The sequence below is a fragment of the Phyllostomus hastatus genome, unplaced genomic scaffold (assembly GCF_019186645.2).
Source record: "Phyllostomus hastatus isolate PE091 unplaced genomic scaffold, TTU_PhHast_1.1 phas_scaffold_555, whole genome shotgun sequence".
Lineage (NCBI taxonomy): Eukaryota > Metazoa > Chordata > Mammalia > Chiroptera > Phyllostomidae > Phyllostomus > Phyllostomus hastatus.
This window is the reverse complement of record NW_025334036.1, coordinates 150,054-168,858: the sequence shown is the minus strand read 5'-3', so window position 1 is coordinate 168,858 and position 18,805 is coordinate 150,054. Positions and strand designations below refer to the sequence as shown.

The following is an 18,805-nucleotide window of genomic DNA, read 5'->3' as shown; positions in this document are numbered from 1 at the left end:
GCCGCACCCACGTGGACTTCTGACCTCCAGGACCGCAAGATAAGAGATTCGTGTTGTTTTAAGTCTCTAAATTTGCAGTGATTTGTTATGCAGCCATAGTTGTGGGTGCCTCTGGAGACCCAGGGCTGTCTGCGCTCTCAGGCTGCAGGGCATGGGGAGACTGGGACATTTCTGTACCTCTGGAGTCGGTGCTTCTGGAGTCAGGGGGACTGAGGAGGGAGAGCAGTTCTTATCCTCACACTCAGGAGACCTCACCTCCTTTAGGGATGTCTTAGATTCAGCCCCCAGTGCATGGTGCCTTGCATGAACAGACTCCCTCTCTCTCTCTCTCTTTAAGATTTATATTTATTTTTAGAGAGAGGGGAAGGGAGGGAGAAAGAGAGGGAGAGAAACATCAATGTGTGGTTGCCTCTCACACCCCCCTACTGGGGACCTGGTCTGCAGCCCAGGCATGTGCCCTGACTGGGAATCGAACCAGCAGCCTTTTGGTTCGCAGGGTGGTGCTCAGTCCACTGAGCCACACCAGCCAGGGCACACATAGACTCTCTTAATTTTCACTGTTTATCCTCATTATATAGATGAAATGACTGAGGTACTTCAGTGATGAGGGCTGGGCTTTGAACCCCTGGCCAGTAGAGTCCCAAGTTATCTGCAAAAGCAGGCCCCTGCCCCAGAGGAGCAGGTGGATGAAGGTGAACTTCAGACCTGCCCACCTTCCCGACCTCCAGGCCCTGGGCTCCCTGGCGTCGAGAGGGGTCAGGTACCCAGCCAGCCACTGCTCCCGGCCTCTGCAGCGGCTGCTGTACCACTGCTGCCTGCCTCACCCCCACCGATCCTTTTCCTTTAGGCTACATGTGCTGCCTTGCCCGCCTCTCCCCCAAAAACTGTACCCCACCCCAACTGATGCCTACAGGTTTAACTGGCTTTCCACATCACCTGTCAGAGTCAACATCTGAGCAGACAAGCTGGGGCCCTCAGAGCTCCATTTCTGGACTCCTCCCCTGGCATCATGCAATAACAACAACAACAACAACAACAACAACAGCAACAGTAACAGCAACGTGATATAATAACTACCGTTAACTGTCATTCCATGCCCACAACAGCCCTGCGAAGGTCCTCCAAGTACACACCAGCCGTTTTCTAGATGAAGAAGCTGAGACTTGAGAAGTTAGGTCAGCCCGCTGGTTAGTGATGGGGCTCGGTCCACACCTGCAGGCCGGTTCTACGTAGCAGGCGGTCAGAGGACTGGTTGAGTGTTTTGTTGATGACTGTCTGAAGGGGCACATGTGGGTGGATGGGTACGAGGAGCAGTCGGTGGGTATGTGGGCAATAGCTCTATGGCTGAATGTGTACATGGGAGACTGGATGGGTGGGTGGGGAGATCGATAGACCAATAGAAAGAAAATAGATCGATGGTTGGATGGAAGGATGGATTGGATGGACAGGTGGATGGATGGATGGATGGATGGATGGGTGGGTAGATGGACAATTGGATAGATGGATAAATGAACACCTGGATGGAAGGATGGATGGATGGATGGATGGACGGACGGATGGGTGGGTGGGTGGAAGGATGGATGGGCAAGTGGATGGAGAGATGATTGACCAGAGAGTTTGGAGAGTCAGAAAGGTAGTGAATGCAGGAGGTGTTTCAGCCGGTCACTTAAGACCTTCTGTGACATGCCCCTGTCCCCCAAGCCATGCCCAGCACCACCTCACCCCTCATCGGCCCACAGGTGCGCTCCCCATCCCGGGCGCAGCTCCACCTCCACCCCTGTCCTGCTGCTGCGTCCTCGCTCTCCTCCCTGCCCCTCCGAGTTCACCCCCTGCACCGCCCTGTGTCACGCTTTGTCCCGGGCTGAGTGGAGGGGGTGTGTGCTGCAGGGCTGCCTCTTTCCCGCCGGTTCGTGCCCCGTGGGCCCTCGGTCCGCGTGCTCAGCTGATGCAGACTTTGGCCTGCTGGGGTCTGTGTGTTGTGGATGCGGTACACAAACTCACACAGACTACTGAGTCCTGCGGGGGAAAAAGGGGCGGCACAGCCACTCTTTCAAGGGGATTGCAAACTAAAGAGTCACCAGTTTGATTCCCAATCAGAGTACATGCCTCACTCTCACCCCGACCCTTGCCTGGACAGGCTTTTATTGCTCTCTAGTTGCATTACATCACAGAAGGTTCTCATTATTTCTAGATTTAGTTAGGTGATTACTTCTTACAGATAACAAAAAAAAGAAAAAGAAAAAAATGTTGCACCTGCAAAGGAATGATAAAAATGATTGATTTCATTGCATTTGGTCCTTGGGATGTCTTCACACAGACCTTAGGGAGTTGCTTCAGAGACACACATTGAACATCTGCAGTCTCAACTTGGGGTCAGGGAGTTTTAGAAAAGCAAGTCTCGTAGCAGCCTGGGAACAATGCAGGCCTGACTCCCCACGGGACAGCCCGTCTGCTCGCCTGGCTCCTGTGTGCCACCTCACATTGATCAGCTTTCTGGATCAATCCTGGGCTACATTTGCCGCTGCCTTGCTGATTGGTTCCCTATACTCAGTGCCTGGGCCGTCCTGGCGGCTGGGTATTTTGAAGATCAGGTTTCCTAGCCGTCCTGGGAAGGTCTCTACCGCTGGTTACCCCGGGTCCGATGCTGAGAGGCCTGCGGGATGGAAGGTGGTGGTGCTGAATGGGAACCGTGCGGAGGTGCTGCGTCTCCTCCTGAGGAGGCCTGCTGGTGCCAGGAGGGGACTCTGGAAAGGCACATGAGTGGGTGTACGTGGTTTCTGGGTGGGCGGGAGGCTTGCAGGCGATGCAGGCCGAGTGGGCGGCAGTGGGACCACAGGCAGCGGGGGTGCGGGCCCCAGAAGAGGCAGAGGCTGCAGAGGTCTGCAGGTGAGCCCACACGCTGCCCCAGGTGAGCAGAGTCCTGACCTCCCTTCCGCCCTCAGAAATGGGCCTGCTGTTTCTGGGTCATGAGTCACTTGGCCCGAGTGTGGGTCGTAATTGCCCGGTAAACAGGCATCAGGACACGTGAGGCGATAAGGGCTGATAAGGGGCTGGCTGGCGAGAAGGAGCCCTGGAGGTTTCGCCATCAGGCCGTGTCTTGGCACCGCTGAGTGGCTCCTGTGCAGCCACCGGGCCGCCGGCCCTCCCACCTGCCCCGTCCTGTCCCTGCTCCCAGTAGGGAGCCCTGGCTTTGCCTCCTCCTCATCCTGGACTCCCCTCCCCCTCCTCTCAGCCGGCAGCCCTGGCTGCTGCCCACTTTGAGGCACTTCCTCTGGCCAGCCTCCCTTTTATGACTGTTTATTTAAAAACTGGAGTAAGATCTGCATAACACACAAGTAACCACTTTGAAGTGTACGATTCAGAACTCCCCGTCCGCGGCAGCCCGTCTCAAGGAGCACACACTTAGCTTCAGTTCCTTCCGTTTTTTGTTTTTTGTTTTTAGGTGCATTTCGCATGACGTGCGATGAACCATTTTAGAGTGTGTGGTTCTGGGGCACTGAGTACATTCCCAGTGTTGGGCAACCCCACCTCCGCTTACTGTCCAACGTGAGTCACCCCTAAACAGCACCCCACCCCTGTGAAGTTGGTCACCACTCCCCTACTAATCTGCTGTTCTTGGACTTCTCATTTAAAAGGATCATATTTATTTATTTTTTGAAAGATTTTATTTATTCATTTTTAGAGAGAAAGAAGGGAGGGAGAGAAGGGGAGAAACATCAATGTGTGGTTGCCTGTCATGCGCCCCCTACTGGGGACCTGGCTCGGCACACCAGGCAATGTGCTCTGATTGGGGATCAAACTGGTGACTCTTGAGTTTGCAATCCACGGAGCTACACCAGCCATGTGATTTGCATTCCTTAATGACCACTAATGTTGCACATCTTCTCACGTGCTTATAGGCCATGTGTACCTATATCTTGGGAGAAATGTCTATTAAGTCCTTTGTAATTAAAATTGATTTGTTGTCTTTTTGTTATTGAGTTGTAAGAATTTACACATATTTTTGGATACTAAACTCTCTTCAGATACATGATTTTCAAAGACTTTTACCCCCCATTCTGTACATTGTCTTTTAACCTCATATACCCCAAAGAGGGATCGCTGGTGTTACTGTGATTTTTCAGTTAATTAGTAGTCATTTGAAAAGTTTCCCTCAGTTTTAATTTTGAACACACGAATCAGTAATATAATTGTATGGACCGATACAGCCCATGTACCTGGGTTTTTCTGTGAGTTTTTCTGTTGGGTTCTTAATCATTTTTAAGAGCACAGGTAGAGGGGTCCTGTCACCCCAAGGGTTGGAGGCCTGTGGGTGCAGGGTGGTGGCAGAGCCAGTGAGGCACGGTCACTTGGTTGCAAAGGTAATCAGGACGATGACCGGATGGACCTGGTGACCCTCCGGCAGCGGAGTCAGGGCGACCTCTGGGTTCCTGGCTTGCGCAATGGGCGGGGCGCTGGCTGTGCAGGTGAGGCTGGGACCTGATGAGGTCAGCGTGCTGCAGCCGAGGGCGGTGCGGGCTGCATCCCGGAGGGCACTGCTGGGTGGGAGTCTATCCCCCGCCCCCGCCCTGCTGGGGCTCCAGCTCCCAGCAGTCAGGAGCTCAGGAACCGGGCTGGCGCGAGTTGCCCAGCTTTGCACACAAGCCTCACACACGTCTGGGTGGCACCTTCAAACTGCCGTGACAGCAACAGCCTGGCCCTCCTGCCCCTGCAGCCATCGAGTTCTCCTCGGGGCCACTGTTAGGAAAGAGGCCTTAGCCAGTAAACACAGCGTATGAGCCAGAAGTCGGCGAGGGGGAGGCCAGATGCCAATAGGTTGCACTGCTTGCCACCGTGAACCCACTTACTCCGAAGGACACTGCGGGCCTGGGGCAGTCTCCTCTTGTGGGCAAGAGACAGCCCCGACAGCCAGCCAGCCAGACCAAACAAGCCTAGAGGCCAGCCACGCTGACCCCCTCTGCCCACGAATGGGCTCTTTCCTCTCTCTGAGCCGCAGCCGCTGGTTCCCGCAGAAGAGGCAGGAGACCGGTGCCGACGCCACAGGAAAAATCAGGAGCACCGAGCCTGTCTTTAGTGAAAATTTTGACAATTTGTTCATGGTAGATTTTTACATTAATGTTGAATTTATAAAAATCATTGCATTAGGCCCTGGACTGAGTGGCTCAGTTGGTTGGAGCGTCCTCTTGTACACCAAAGGGTTTCGGCATTGGCGGGAGTGTATTGGAGGCAACCAATCAATGCTTCTCTCCCTCTCTCTCCCCCTTCCTCTCTCTTTAAAGTAAAAAAATGTGGCCCCAGGTGAGGATTTAAAAAGATTAACACCCTAGGAGGTTATTGTCATTAATACCGTGGGAGTGATGTTCTGGGAATTCTGAGGACTTGCAGCTTCCGCCTGAGCCTCTGGCAAGGCCACCCCTGGAGGAGGCGCTAATGCCCAGGCCACCACACACCAGTTCTTGGTCCACAGCCCCGGCTCCGCCCACCCGACGGCAACTTCCGTCCACGTGGAGTTCCAGCTTGGGCACCGGGTCCAGTTGGGCTTCAGATGACCCCAGCTCCAGCCGCTGTGTGACCTAAACTCATGAGAGACCCCAACCAAGATCTGGCAGCTGGGGCCCGTCGACACAACGAACTGTGAGAGGTAATCATCATCATCTTTAAAAAAAAAAACAAAACCCAGCTTAATTATTTTTAGAGAGAGGGGAAGGTAGGGAGAAAGAAGAGAGAAACATCAGTGTGTGGTTGCCTCTTGTGCACCCCCTACTGGGGAACTGGCCCACAACCCAGGCACATGCTCTGACTGGGAATTGAACTGGTGACCCTTTGGTTCACAGGCTGGCGCTCAATCCACTGAGCCACACTAAACAGGGCTAGTAGTCATCATCCGAAGCCATTAGGTTCTGGTGTGATTCTTCCCTGCTATGACAGATAAGCAACACCAGCCAGCTCCCTCATGAGACTGCGCATCCCCACACAGCAGGAATTGTGTGCTTGTCACTCTGGATCTCCAGCCCCAACCCAGGGACCAAGTGCTCATTCCGTGTCCCTCAAGCGAAGGAATGAAATCCATCAAAACCCACTGTTCACCCTGAGATAGAATAGATTTATTAGCAAGAGGTAATCAGGAAACATATATTGTTACAAAAATGGAAACTCCTTTTTTTTTTTCTCCAAACAAGCTGTAAGTGGAAATAGTCTGGGACTGGAAATAGAATTCTCATACCACTAGGTATTGCTGACGGCGGAAGAGGTCCACGTGGGGGTGGAGCATGCCTGCCACCCCGGAGCTAACCTGCGTCGCCGGGGCTGTACAGTGTAAAAAATAGGCATGGTATTCACAGAGTAAGCACTACCGCACTACCTTCCCGCTAGGGGGCGTGTGGACAGGACGACAGTGAGTGCAGTACAAACACGCGGCGGGGCGGTGGGTGTCCTAAATTCTACAGTGTGGCGCTGTGTTCACGAGGCATAGCATCTCAACGTAAGCTGGGAGGGCCGTCAGGCGTCGGAAAGAGGGGACGTGACCTCGGTTTGTGTTCCCGACTTGCAGTGGACGCAGGGCAGCGGTCGGCAGGGGTCGACTTGGTGTGGCGATTCCGTTGTCCTTGGCGCCTTCCGGGAGCCTCGTCGGGTGCGATGGACCGAGACGCTGCTGCTGGCGCAGCCGATGTGCTGTCAGTCACGCAGCGAGGAGGGCGTGGTGTCCCGACGCCCGCCCCCAGGCTGGGGCTGGGGGCGCAGCATTAGCGCGGTTGTCCGAGGAGAGGAATCCGTTCCGGCCCGGTGGGTGCCCGGGGGACGGGGGAGCTCTGAGACCTGCGACCTTGGCTGGCAAAGCTGCTTTGGGAACTGGCAGGACGTCAGGGTGTGTGGCTCCCCCTCCCGCCTCCCCCACCCCCCACCCAGTTTTAACGACTAATGGGACATGCTGGGAGGGAGGCCACTCAGCCCAGAGCCTGGGCTGGGGGAGGACAGAAGCAGGACTTTTCCTAAGAGTCGTGGATGCACGGTTCTGCGTGCCCTTCGGGAAGAGCGAGGGGCGGGGCGGAGAGACGAGGAGACAGTGTCAGGAAACAGGCGCGGAGGGAGATGGGGGTGTGTTTGCACGACGTCAGGACGTCAGGACCGGCACGGAGAGTCCTAGTCTGGCTCTACGGGAGTCTAAGAACAAGAGTGGGTTTGTGTTCTTGGAGAAGCACGTACTAAAGAAGGAAATCCAGAGAAACCAAACGACTATGTACAGAATCCTACAGCGTGTCTCTGGGGAGCGGTGGGTTCTGGGAGGGCCAGCTTCAGGTGGGCAGCTTGGGTTCTAGCCGGAGAGAAGACTCGTAGAGGCTTTCCTCGTCCATCACAAAAGACTGGTCCAGTAAATACTGGGTCACCTGAGAGAGCAGGACAGAGAACGGAATGGCAGGGTCACAGGACCCCGCCCCCCCACCTGCTCTGACTGCAGACACGGGGGTCTCCCGGGAACCGGCATGCTTGGGGGGGGCGCATGTGGTAACAGTGGAGAAAGCAGTGTTTTGCCAACATAGCAATAGCTGTCCTGTGTGCGTGACTCAAAACGATACCTATTTTTTGGGTCAGATTGGCAAAGAATGCAATATATTTTGTGGTGTGCTGCAGAACTCCAGTAATGAGTTTGTGGCAGTGAGACGGAAGAGGATGGGAATCGCTGGGTTAGGCCACGGCATTTTCTTCTCTCCCGTGGCTCTCAGATGTGAACCAGGTTCCGGTCACAGCGTGCGGGGTTGAGAGGGCGCCTCTGGTGGGGCGGTTGTGCAAAGGCACCATGACCCTGCAGTCCCACCGGCTTACCTTTGCTTGGTGCTCTATTTTGTAGGCAGTTTGTTGAAACTGGCGAATCTCCCGGATAATGTGGGATATCTGTGGGGAGGAAGGGAGTTCTGGGTAAAGACAGGTTCCTCTCGGCTCCAGCAGCCCACTCTGCAGGACACAAGGGCGGCAGCCTGCTTCCCAGAGGCACCCAGGCCCCCGCAGAGGTGAAAGGCAGCCGTGCACCCCGGGTGCCTACTGGGGCCAGCACGGGGCTCCCACCCTGTGTTTGCCGCAGAAGTGCCATCTGTTACAGGAGACAGGTGGGAAGTCGGGACAAGCAGAGGCTCCACAGCTGAAGGGAGGAGGGGCCGGGGCGGCGAGAAGCCAGGCTTGCAGTGGGTGTGAACAGAAGCCTGGGCTTTGGAGGCAGCCGGGTGGGGCTCTGGCCCAGGCTCTGAGGGGTGATGGGGAGAGGGTGGGGGCGGTCCTGGCCTTCCAGCCTGCCCCTCAGATAGATGGCGGGCATCACAGGAGAAGGAGCAGCAAGGCTGGCTCTGGGGGCCAGAGCGACCGTTCTCCCCTGAGAGGCTGGATTCCAGCTCCCACATGGGCGCGCCCCTCCCTGGTCTGGGGGCCCCCACCCTGCCCTGCCGTGGGAAACGCACCATTCTCATCTTGGAGAAGTTGACCAGGCCATCCTCCGTGTAGTTGGGTGTCCCCTCCTCGATGAAGGCCAGGTCGGTGAGGTACATGCCCAGGTAAGGGACGCAGGGCGGGTCGCAGCTTGGGAGCAAACGGCAGGAACGACAGTTTTCACTGAAAACCGGGAGCCTGTCCCAGCACACCACCCCCGTCCCCTCTCCTCTCTGTCCTGCCATGGACGCTGTCCACCCAGACCTGCCCTGGAATCGTGTGCCCGAGGGCTCTGCAGTGCCCACCCGGTTCCTGCTGTCTCCTTCTGCCCTGTGGGCGTCATCTGCCACCCAGTGCTGGGGTGGGGGCCGAGCAGGAGCCCCTGCCCTCTGAGATCACCTGCCTGATGTGGCTGCTGGGTGGCAGCTTCCTTGACTGGCGACTCTAGGGAACCTCATTTCTGGGAGACGGAACTGCGAAGCCGGATGGCCATGCCTCTCCCATTGGGGCTCCATCGCGACCTTTCTCTAGTGCCTCTGGCTGGGGAGCTGCTAAAGGGCTGACTCTGGGGTGGGTGTGTACAGCCCCCTTGGGGGCTCCTCACACGGGTCTCTGCAGCCTCCTCGCAGGCGTACAGTGTGCCCACATTGCTAGCTCGTCTCACCTGGGTCTCCTGTGGCTGCTGGCCCTCACCTGCTTGCTGTGTGACCCCAGGCCTGTCCTTGCCCTCTCTGGTCCTCATGTCTCCTTTGTACGCTAGAACTGAGGCTCAGACAATTTTCGGAGGTCTGACACTGGATTTTAGGGGGTACCCAGATGCGGCATTAAATAACCTCGATTCCTATGGCGGAAACACTGGGTCTCAACCTGCCCTGTGCTAAGGACTCCGCAGGGCAGTCTGGCTTTGCCACTTTGCCGCTTCCCAGCGCTTGGCATTCTCTGCGCTGCCCGTTCTTCTTTCTGAACAAATACCAACAGGTCTCAGGACCGGAATGTTGCCCACGGCAGGATCCGGCCAGAACTAAACAACGTTCTGTTTCCACTGTATTTTTCTATGGTAATGCTGTATCTGCAAACCATAGGCTCGTTTCCTGTTGAAACAGGAAGCGTTCTTTCCTGTTGAAGTTTATTTTGGGGAAAGAGTGAGTCCGTGTAAAGGAAGCTGCTAAGTCAACCCCGGTGCTGTGGGTTCTGTCCCGGTTGTGAGGAGCAGCCTCGGAGTTTGGGGAGCGGCGGCGGCCCCGGTGACTTTTCTGAACAGCACCATTTATGGGTGTCGAACTACGGTAGCTGGTGTTGACCAGGTTAAAAACATTTTTTTTTCTTAAAGAGGTAGAATCGAAGAGAAAATATCTGAGGTCATTGTGGCGTGGACAGGAGGAATGGGCTGCTTTGTGAGATTTCTGTTCCCATCACGCACCCGTGCATTTTTATACAGGGTCATGCTGTTGAATAGAATTATTTAACTGTGGATTTTGACAAAAAAAAATTAAAAAGCAAGGGTCACGCAGGTCGTGGGCAGGCCTGGCTTTCACTTCCTGTCTTACTGTGCTGGGACCCACAGACGTGTGCGTCCGACAGACACAGCTCACGGACCGGAGAGGGAGCCATGGGGGGAGGGCGGGCTACAGCAGGAGTGACCCCGCCGCCCCCCCATGCCTGTGGGGGGTAGCCCCAACCAGCACCCTGGAGGGCTCCTGGGACCCCTTACCCCCGGGGGACTGAGCGTGCCTGAAGGCTCCAGGGTCTCTCACCGCCCAGACCAGGGGAAACCTCAGGGGGTCGTCTGGTTTTCGTGACTGTTTCTTCCTGTCCAGCCGCTAACTCGGTCCCTGCTGGCCACCTTCAGAGTGAGGGGCCTCCTGAGGGGCCTAGGGAACAGCACGCCTGGCGCACACACACACACACACACACACACCTGCCCAATCGAACCCAAAGCCACGCCGGTGCGCACGGTTGCCATGGCAGCAGCCAGCCCTGGCACGGGGCGGTGTGGGGCAGAGAGGGCTGGCCGAGGGCCCCTAAAGGCTGCCACGGCAGGGGACTGACCAACCCACCCTGAGCCCCTGCAGGAAAGGGTTGCAGAGGGAGGCCTCCTGTGGGCACAGCGCCCTCTGCTTGGTGCCTCCGTGTGGGTGGGTCTCAGGGGTGGGGTGGGGTGGGCAGGCAGCCTGGGGTGAGCCCTGATACGGGGTGGCTTCCTCCTCTGGCAGACCCCTCGCATGCCTGGACCCAACATTTCAGGGAGCAGAGAAGTGCCCACCCCATTCTAGAGGCTGCACTGGTTTTTGGGGGGCCTCGCCCGTGCTGTTTGGAGACCCTAAATGTCAAGTTTCTCTCTCCTGAGAAGTTCCTGGTGAGGCCTGAGCAGCGCCCACCCTTGCGAACCCCAGGACCCGGGACAGCAGGCAGGGCCTGTTTCCATGCCTTCCCTTGGCTCTGCCCCAGCTGCCGGGTGGGCCGCTGTCCCCCCCAAGTCCCCGGAGCGGGTGGGGGTGTCCTCTCCCTCTCAGGGGGCGCTGGGGCTGGGCAGTGGTGGCCGAAACCCCTGCCGCCAGGCCCCAAGATTCTGGTGCTTGTGGCAGGAAAATTAGGTGCTCAGGTTTTGAGGAAAAAAAAAAAAAGACTGTGAGTCCACAGCGGAGAGGGGCTCAGGGCCCTGTCTTACTTTCACCACCCGGACGCTAACTGACCGACCAGCTGTCTCATTAGCAGAGGACTGGCGGGGGTGTGGGGGGAGGGCCTGTGCCCCACGGAGTCTCCTCCCTGGCTGTTCCCCATTCTGAATTCAGGGGACAAAGGGGCGTGGCTTCCCTCGCCGCAGCCGCAGCCTGCCTCCCTGGCCTCTCAGTCAACCATTTCTTACTCATACTGAAAAGAGTGCAGATAAAAAAAATTTAAAAAAATTTTAAAAAGTGCAGATACGCAAATATGCGCTGGGTTGAACTTGAAATTCAGGCACATCTGGAACCAGCCCCAAAAGGGCCGGGGACCAACTTTTACGGCCAAATGTAGCTCTCAGCCAGACTTTGTGGCACGGGCTGGTGGGAAGTCCTCAGGCGGAGAGGAGGGGACAGCGTCATGGGGAGTGAGGAGAGAAGATGAGGTGCCTCTCGGGCTCCGGGTGGGGGCTGCGGGAGGTGTTTAAAAGAGGGGGTAGGGGAGAGAGGGAGGGAAGACGTGGGGTGCAGCCTTGGCTGGTAAAGGCAGTAAGACTGTTCTGCAGCCCGGGTGCAGCTGCAAGGCTGACGGTTGTAGGACGGCCGACAAGGGGCTGCGACAGAGGAACGGGGCACGGGAACCCCTTTCTGGGCGGGGCGCAGCCGTGCCTCGCCCCCTGTGCCCGCTGTGCCCCGCCTGCTGGGCCACGCCAGTGCCCACAGCGCACGCTCTCCGCGATAATGCTTCGGGTGCAGGAGCGCTGGCCCCAAGTGCCCCGGCCTCTCTCTCCCTCCTCTGCTCCGCTGGGCCGAGGTCTCTGCGAGGCGAGAACCCTCGGCTCGCGGTCTCAGCCCCCAGGGCGAGAGCCCGCAGGCCTCGTCAGTCCCGCGCGGCAGGGACAGGCGTCAGGGAGAGGCACTTACACGGGCCCGCGGGTGCCCTGAGGGAGGGAGGACAGTCAGGATGGGGACTCAGACAGAATGGGGCCACGGAGGCCGTGGCGGCGGTGGTGGTGGCGGCGGCGCGGACGAGGAAGCAGATGGAGGCGCCCGGGGGCGGACGGACAGGTGGTGAATGCACAAGCACAGTCCGCGGGGCTGCGGCAGCCCGGGCAGGGGAGAGACGCCGACAGCACAGATGGGTGCAACATCTGTCTGAGGACACAAACAGAGTGGAGGTGGTCAAGGCCATGGACACGGAGCCGGCAGGGGGCAGACCAGGCGCGCGGGAGGGCGCGGGAGGGGCGCAGGAGGCGGGCAGGGGCGTGGTGCGTCAGCGCCGCTGTGCGGGCGAGCGGGAGGGCGGGCGGGCGGAGCGCGGACGGGTCCCTCTCCAGGCCCTGTATGGGCAGGGGTCCCTAGAGAGACAGGATCCAAGGTCCCCCGTGTCTGCGTGGCCAGAGGGGCGGGGACCGTGGGGCGCGTGTTCACGTGCCCCACACTCTTGGACATGTTTGGAGACTTTTCTGGTCCTCATCACGCAGGGCGGGGACACCCTTGTGGGTGGAGTCTGGGGATCGACTCCACATCCTACGGGGCACAGGATGGTTCCCACCACAAGGAGCGGCCTGGCCTGAGCGCCTAGGGCCCAGGGTCGGAGGAGCAGCGGTGCAGGCAGGCTGCACGCTGGGGCTGGGCTCGGGGAGGGGACCTCTCTGTGGGCTGCGAGGGGCAGTGACGGGGGGTGGGGGGGAGCCTCCTTCCTTTGATTCTAAAAGGCCATTGTCTGTGAAGACACTTTCGTTTTGATGATTGATTCCCAAGGAAAAGAAGTAAAGACAACCCCATTAAATAGACACTTTGACTTTAAACAGCTATCCCCCCGTGTCAGAAATAGTAAAATGCCCACAAACATGCGTTTTAGAATCAAGGAACCGGGTGCTCGAGGTCCATCAGCACAGCTGCTGGGCCTCCGGGGGCTCCCGTGTGCTTCCCGCGCCCATCCCGGGAGGGAGACGACGGAGACTCCGCATCTCTTGGGCAGACGACGGAGCACAGAGCTGCCCCGCCCTGGGGGATCCGGGGCGTCTAGGGGGAGCCTTGGGGGGAGACAGACGGACACACACACAGACAGACCTCCTGCTCCAGCCAGATGGGGGTGTGGATGCGGTTCTTACAAGGTGAAAACGGACGGCGACAGAACGACACACTTACTTTTTCAGAGCCTCTCTCAGATTCTTAAATCTGCCCTCCGAGGACACAAGCTTTTGGAGCTTATCAATCAGAGCTTTGGTCTGGAAGGAGTTAGAAGCGTTTACTAGCACACGGCCCTGGCACCACGGGGTTCCCCGGCTGGGCGGGCGGTTCAGGCCACTTCCTGGGTGTGGGAGCCTTGACCCCAGACTCCCAAGGGTCCCGGCTTTGACCGACCACGCTCACCCACGTGTGCTCCGCAGACACAGGAGGGAGGAGTGGGGGCCTGCATTTGGGGGGTCCCGAGACCCGGTGACTGAGGAGGACGTGATGGGTCGCCCCTGGGAGCCGTGCCCAGACCAGAGAGTGGTGGGGGATTCATGGTCACGGTCCTGCTCAGGAAATGCGCCAGAGGGCGCCACGGTCTTCTCCCACCGGCACCGACCTACGTCAGGACTCCGCCCACATTTAGGAGTCCAGAGAAGAGATGCCGACAAAAGTCGTTGGTGCCTTTGGAGGCCACCCCGTCCAGCCCCCCAGCAGACATGCAGGCTGGGGCACCCGCCAAGGGTCCCAGGAAGTGGCCCAAGTCTCCCACTGGGCCCTCCTTTCGGAGGAACTGCCCCCTGGGGCCCCCTGTGCAGGGAACTTCCTTCCCCAGGCAGAATGCTCCTGCCGTTTTTCAGAATCGTGTTTTCAGTGAATGAAGATCGAGCTGCTGTTTGGGATCCCCAGCCACCCAATGGGGAGCGGCCACCGGCTGATGCTGTGGTGGACAGAGGTCTGGGGAGATCAGAGTCCAGGGCAGGGGCTGGCAGGGTTCCCTGACCACCGTCTCAGCCGCCTGCAGGTCCGGGAGGGGTGGCCAAGGCCAACAGCAGAGTGCTTGGACCAGCACCCTTCCCACTCCGGACTGTTAATCATCCAAGTGGGAATCTCAGACCCATGGGTCCCAGGCGCTATAGGGAGAAGAGGAGTCCCGCCGCGCCCGGGCAAGCCAGGCCTCACCCTGTCCTCTGCTGCCTGTGATTGCCCAGGGCCCCAGCGCGCCGGACTCCCTGCCCCGCTGCCCAGCCGCAGCAGAGGGCCCCGCCAGCGTCCTGCCCACACCTGCTTAGAGACTTTGAGCCACGTCTTTTTCAGCCGGAAGATGGCGCTGCGGTTCATGGAGGACGTGATCTCCAGCACCGCGTTGTAGTTGTGCAGGCAGCGGCAGATGTCGGCCACCGCCACCCACTTCTCGATGGCGCTCACCCTCGCGCCGATGTCCTCGCTGCGGATGATTTCCGAAGCGATCAGGTTACTGATCTTTGAGCCCAGGCGATGAGACAAGAGAAAGATAAGAGGAGTTAAGTATTGCAAAAGTGACTGGTCGCCGTTATTTGCAGGTGAGCCGATCCCGTGTTTGAAAATCCCCCAAGAGCCCCGGCTGGTGTGGCTCAGTGGATTGAACACTGGCCTGCGAACCAAAGGGTCGCCGGTGGGCCAGGTGCCCAGTAGGGGGCACGCGAGAGGCAAACACACACTGATGTTTCCCTCTCTCCTTCCCTTCCCCTCTGCCTAAAAATAAATAAAATCTTTTAAAAATCGTCTTAAAAAAAAAGAAAATTCTGGAAGAATGCTTAGGAAAAACTAACTGAGCTTGTCAGGGTGGCCGGTTAAGGACTCAGCGCACAAAAATAAAAAGCTTGTCTCTGTATTAGGCATACCATTTAGAAAACACAACGAGAAATATTAACTTCAAAATGCCAGCAGGAATCTGTAAATTACTGAGGATTTATGTAGGATGGTATATGAAAAAGAAATGAAACAAAAAATCAGTTGCCGAAAGTTATCAAAAGTTTGAATAGTGAAGAAAATGATCACACTCCCAAAGGGAAATGGAAAGATGCCATTTTTTTCCACAGCAGTCCATGACAAGCAGCACCCTAAACGGGGAAGCAGCGGACGCGTCCTCTCTAAACCGGGAACCAGATTCGCTGTCGCCCCTTCCCAGTGAACGCTGTCTCAGGGGCCCGGACTCCAGGGGCCCGCGGGCAGGAGCCGGCCCCGGGAGGGGCGGCTTTTTAGCCTCTGCGCGCCGGGCGCCTGCTTGCCTCGCCCCAGTTCTGACCCTGACACTGGAGGTCCCCGCCGGTCCATTCGGGAAGACAAAGAGCTGAGAGCCGAAGGGGTGGGGAAATGGGCAGAAGAGCCGCGCGGGACGATGAGGGAGCCCGGTTCCAGGAGAGAAGCGGAGGGATTCTGCAGAGACAGCGCAGCGCCTGCACGTGGAGGGCGCGCCTGCTGGGGATGGAGGCGAACCCCCTGCACCGCAGCTTCTTCACCCACAGGGGCGCGCGCACACCGGGAGCAAATGCGGGGCTGCCCGGTGGCGCGGCGTGAACCCTCAACAAACGCTCACTCCCTGCTCTTGTCTTTACTGACTGGAGTCCTGCGCACACCGTGGGCCGTGGGACGGGCAGGGAGAGCCGGCCTGCGGCTGCCTGGGGCTGTTGCTGCGCCCAGCGTCTGGACGTGGCGAGACTCGGGCCTCCTGCCTGTGTCCTGGGGACTTGCCCACCGCCGCTGGCTCCTGCAAGTCAGGGGTGCTGGGTCCTCCTTGTTCCCTCCCAGGACCGGTGCGTGTGGAAGCGGGAAGGGGCATCCCGGGGTTGGGGGTCAGGACAGGTGAGTCCTGTGCTCCTATCGGAGGCTAAGAGGAATGGAGGGGCGGGCGCCCTCCAGCGGTCAGGGGGCCTGAGTGTTTTTTTTACAGCCCGGGCTGTGCAGCCGTGGGGGTGCCCTCTGCTCCCCGACAGGGGCGAGGACCTCTCAGCCCTGTGTGCCCCTTGGGGCCCTGGTTTCCTGCAACATGGTACCTGCCCCCTCTTCCGGGACTGGGAGGTTTGAACGAGCTACATGTACAGCCCGGTGCTGGGCCACAGGCGGACTAAGTGAAGGGGTCCTTCTTACTGGTGCCAAAGACCAGACAGGGAGTGGGTGTGATCACCCCTCAGAAGACTGGCTCCCCGTTCTCTGCTGTCCCTGTTTCCCGAGGCAGGTTCTGGGAGCAGGGTGTGGGGGTCGCGCCCAGTCCTACCGCCCCCTCACCAGTGAGTCCTGCCTTCCCGGTGGGGGTCCAGGAGGAGGCAGACCCTAGGCCATGTGGACCCCCTCGAGCCCTGGGCTCAAACCTAGCCTCATCTCCCTCCCCAACAGGCAAAGGCAGGAAAGGGGGGTCGGAGCTTCACTTCCAGGCACAGGGGTGGAAACTTCAGGAACTTCAGGGGCTTTCTGCGTCATGCAGTGTTAAGAGGGAAGTGTGACATTTTGCAGCCTAGTGTGCTTGCCTCTGATAACACGATGAGGTTGAAAATGAGGAGCACAGTGTGGGGTACCCCTTCCTGTCTCCCCAGCTCCTTCCTTTGGACTCTCCAGGAGGCTGCTCTGAGGAGCACCCCCTCCCCCAGGAATCCCAGCACCCTCCTGGGGCCAGCCCCCTCGATAGGGGGAGAAACTGAGGCTGAGACAAAGCGGGACAAAGCCACAGCCCAAGACCCCCGGCGAGGGCCTCAGGGTTCTGCCGAGGAGACCGCGGCGGTCACTCACGTCGTTGAAGTGCTTGGTGGTTTTCATGATGTAAGGGGTCCGCTCGTTCTTCTCCAGCTTCATCCAGCCTTGCCCAAAGAACTCCCTGCAGGAAGGGGGGGGCACCCGGGCAGGCACTGTGAGGTGGCTTCGCCTTGGAGGGTGTCATTTCTGGGGGCGGGGCTTCCTGCAGGGTGGGAGTGGGGAGGACCAGGTACCCACGCCCACTCACTCGTAAGGGATCTTCCGGAAGACCAGGTGGTCCAGCAGCGTCAGCTGCTCCGCGATCTCCAGCGCCGAGTGGTTTTCAAAGGGCTCGGCCTTCACGCCTGCGGCCTGGGGGCAGCAGAGTCTGCGTTAGGGCCACCTCCCCAAGTTCTGGCCACTTTGGGTGGGGGGCGGGTGGACAGGTGTGACCAGGTGAGCCAGGGCCCCTCCTGGCAGACCCGGTGGGAGATGAGCACAGGGCACAGAGGCCACTGGAGCCACCGTGGCCTGGCCCCTCTCGGGCTGCAGGCCTGTGCCTGGCGCGGACCCATCTGGTCATCACTCGTCCTGCCAGGGAGCTGCCGTCACCCCCAGCACGCGAGTGTGACAACAGGTGCCCGGAGGTGAGTGACAGCCACATGTCGGTAGGCCCTGTCTGTGCCCGAAGCAGGCTCTGCAAACTTCAACAGCCGATGTGGACTCACAGGTGTGACTGCCCCCAGGACAGCCAACTGGCCAGTGTCCCAGGGTCACCGTGTGCCTGGTCACTGGGCTGCCTGTGGGAGGACATGACCCGAGTTCCGTGACAGGGGGAAATCTTCAGGAAACACTAGTCAGGGCCCCGAGGTCCCTGCACCAGGTGAGCACAGGGAGACCGGGGTCCCTGGCTCAGAGGCCCCGGGAGGGGTCACAGGAAGCTGGAGAAAAGGGGGACAGGGACGACTGTGCCAGTCTGGGACAGGTCCGAGTCCACTGGGGACATGTCGGGAACAAGTATGGGTGTGGGGATTCGATGCCATGGGGCGGGGGGTGCAGAGGCTAGTGGACAGCTTCCTCCACCTTTTGTGAGGCTTTCTTTCCTTTTTTTTTTTTTTAAAGCTTTTATTTATTTAGAGAGGAGAAGAGAGGGAGAAAGAGAGGGAGAGAAACATCAATGTGTGGTTGCCTTTTGCACGCCCCCTACTGGGGACCTGGCCCACAACCCAGGCATGTGCCCTGACTGGGAATCGAACCTGTGACCTTTTGGTCCACAGGCTGGTGCTCAATCCATGGAGCCACACCAGCCAGGGCTTTTGAGGGGCTTTCGAAACCCCTCCCAGCAAGCGCTGCTTTGAGGCCCCCGGGGCCTTCTCTGCACTGGGCGTCCCCCACCCAGGCTCTCAGCCAGCAGCCCAGTGGCACTTTGTGGGGAAGAGTGTCTGGCTGTCGTGGAGCCAGAGGCCCAGGTGCTGGTGCTGGGTAAGCACGTCAGCCAGGCCCTGCTGGGGACCTGTGGGGCTGCGCCCCTGAGGGAGGCTGGTGGACAGACTTCTGCCCGGGCTCTGTCCCAGAGGGTCAGCCTGCAGGAAGCGGTACCTGCACAACCTCCTTCCGGTCCAGAGCGGAGGTGGGAGGGGACAAGGGTGGAAAGAAGGGGAAGGGACTAGACAAAGAACACGTATGAGTGGCCTGTGGACATGGACAATGGGGTGGGGATTGACTGTGGGAGCTGATGGGGGGTGGGGTGGGCGCAGGTGGGCTCTGGGCACCAGCCCTGCAGAGCTGCCCCTGTGGCAGGGCCTGGCAGAGGTGAGTGTGCTCTCTGAGGGTGTCTGGGGTGGGGGCAGGAGTCCTGGGAGCCAGTGAGGGGGAGGACCAGCTTGGCTCACCATCTGCATGACCTCCTCCAGCGTGATCTGATTGTCCCCCGGGTCCTCCTGCGTCAGAGTCCTGGGGACAGGAAGCACAGTGAGACCATGCACCCTGTATCCCACCTCCCCTCCTGACTGGCTGAGGTCCTCTCCTGAGCTCCCCATGCCTGCATCTGGCTCCCCCTGACA

At 58.8% G+C, this 18,805-nt stretch overlaps 1 protein-coding gene across 2 annotated transcripts in view; it reads right to left on the bottom strand.

The window, feature by feature from the left end:
* Nucleotides 1–6,907: 6,907 nt before the first annotated feature.
* Nucleotides 6,908–18,805, bottom strand: part of RASGRF1 (Ras protein specific guanine nucleotide releasing factor 1) — a 54,227-nt gene continuing 42,329 nt past the window's right edge. Inside the window, exons 20-28 of one of the 2 annotated variants that reach the window (XM_045825112.1) lie at nucleotides 18,635–18,695; nucleotides 17,011–17,114; nucleotides 16,800–16,884; nucleotides 14,319–14,516; nucleotides 13,230–13,309; nucleotides 8,448–8,565; nucleotides 7,822–7,890; nucleotides 7,252–7,385; nucleotides 6,908–7,161 (exon numbers count right to left, since the gene is read on the bottom strand). In XM_045825112.1, the coding sequence (XP_045681068.1) occupies nucleotides 7,293–7,385; nucleotides 7,822–7,890; nucleotides 8,448–8,565; nucleotides 13,230–13,309; nucleotides 14,319–14,516; nucleotides 16,800–16,884; nucleotides 17,011–17,114; nucleotides 18,635–18,695 (808 nt within the window). In that variant the 3' untranslated portion in view covers nucleotides 6,908–7,161; nucleotides 7,252–7,292. Of the gene's footprint in view, nucleotides 7,162–7,251; nucleotides 7,386–7,821; nucleotides 7,891–8,447; nucleotides 8,566–13,229; nucleotides 13,310–14,318; nucleotides 14,517–16,799; nucleotides 16,885–17,010; nucleotides 17,115–18,634; nucleotides 18,696–18,805 lie in introns of those variants that run through there. The other variant, XM_045825113.1, reaches the window with a different exon arrangement.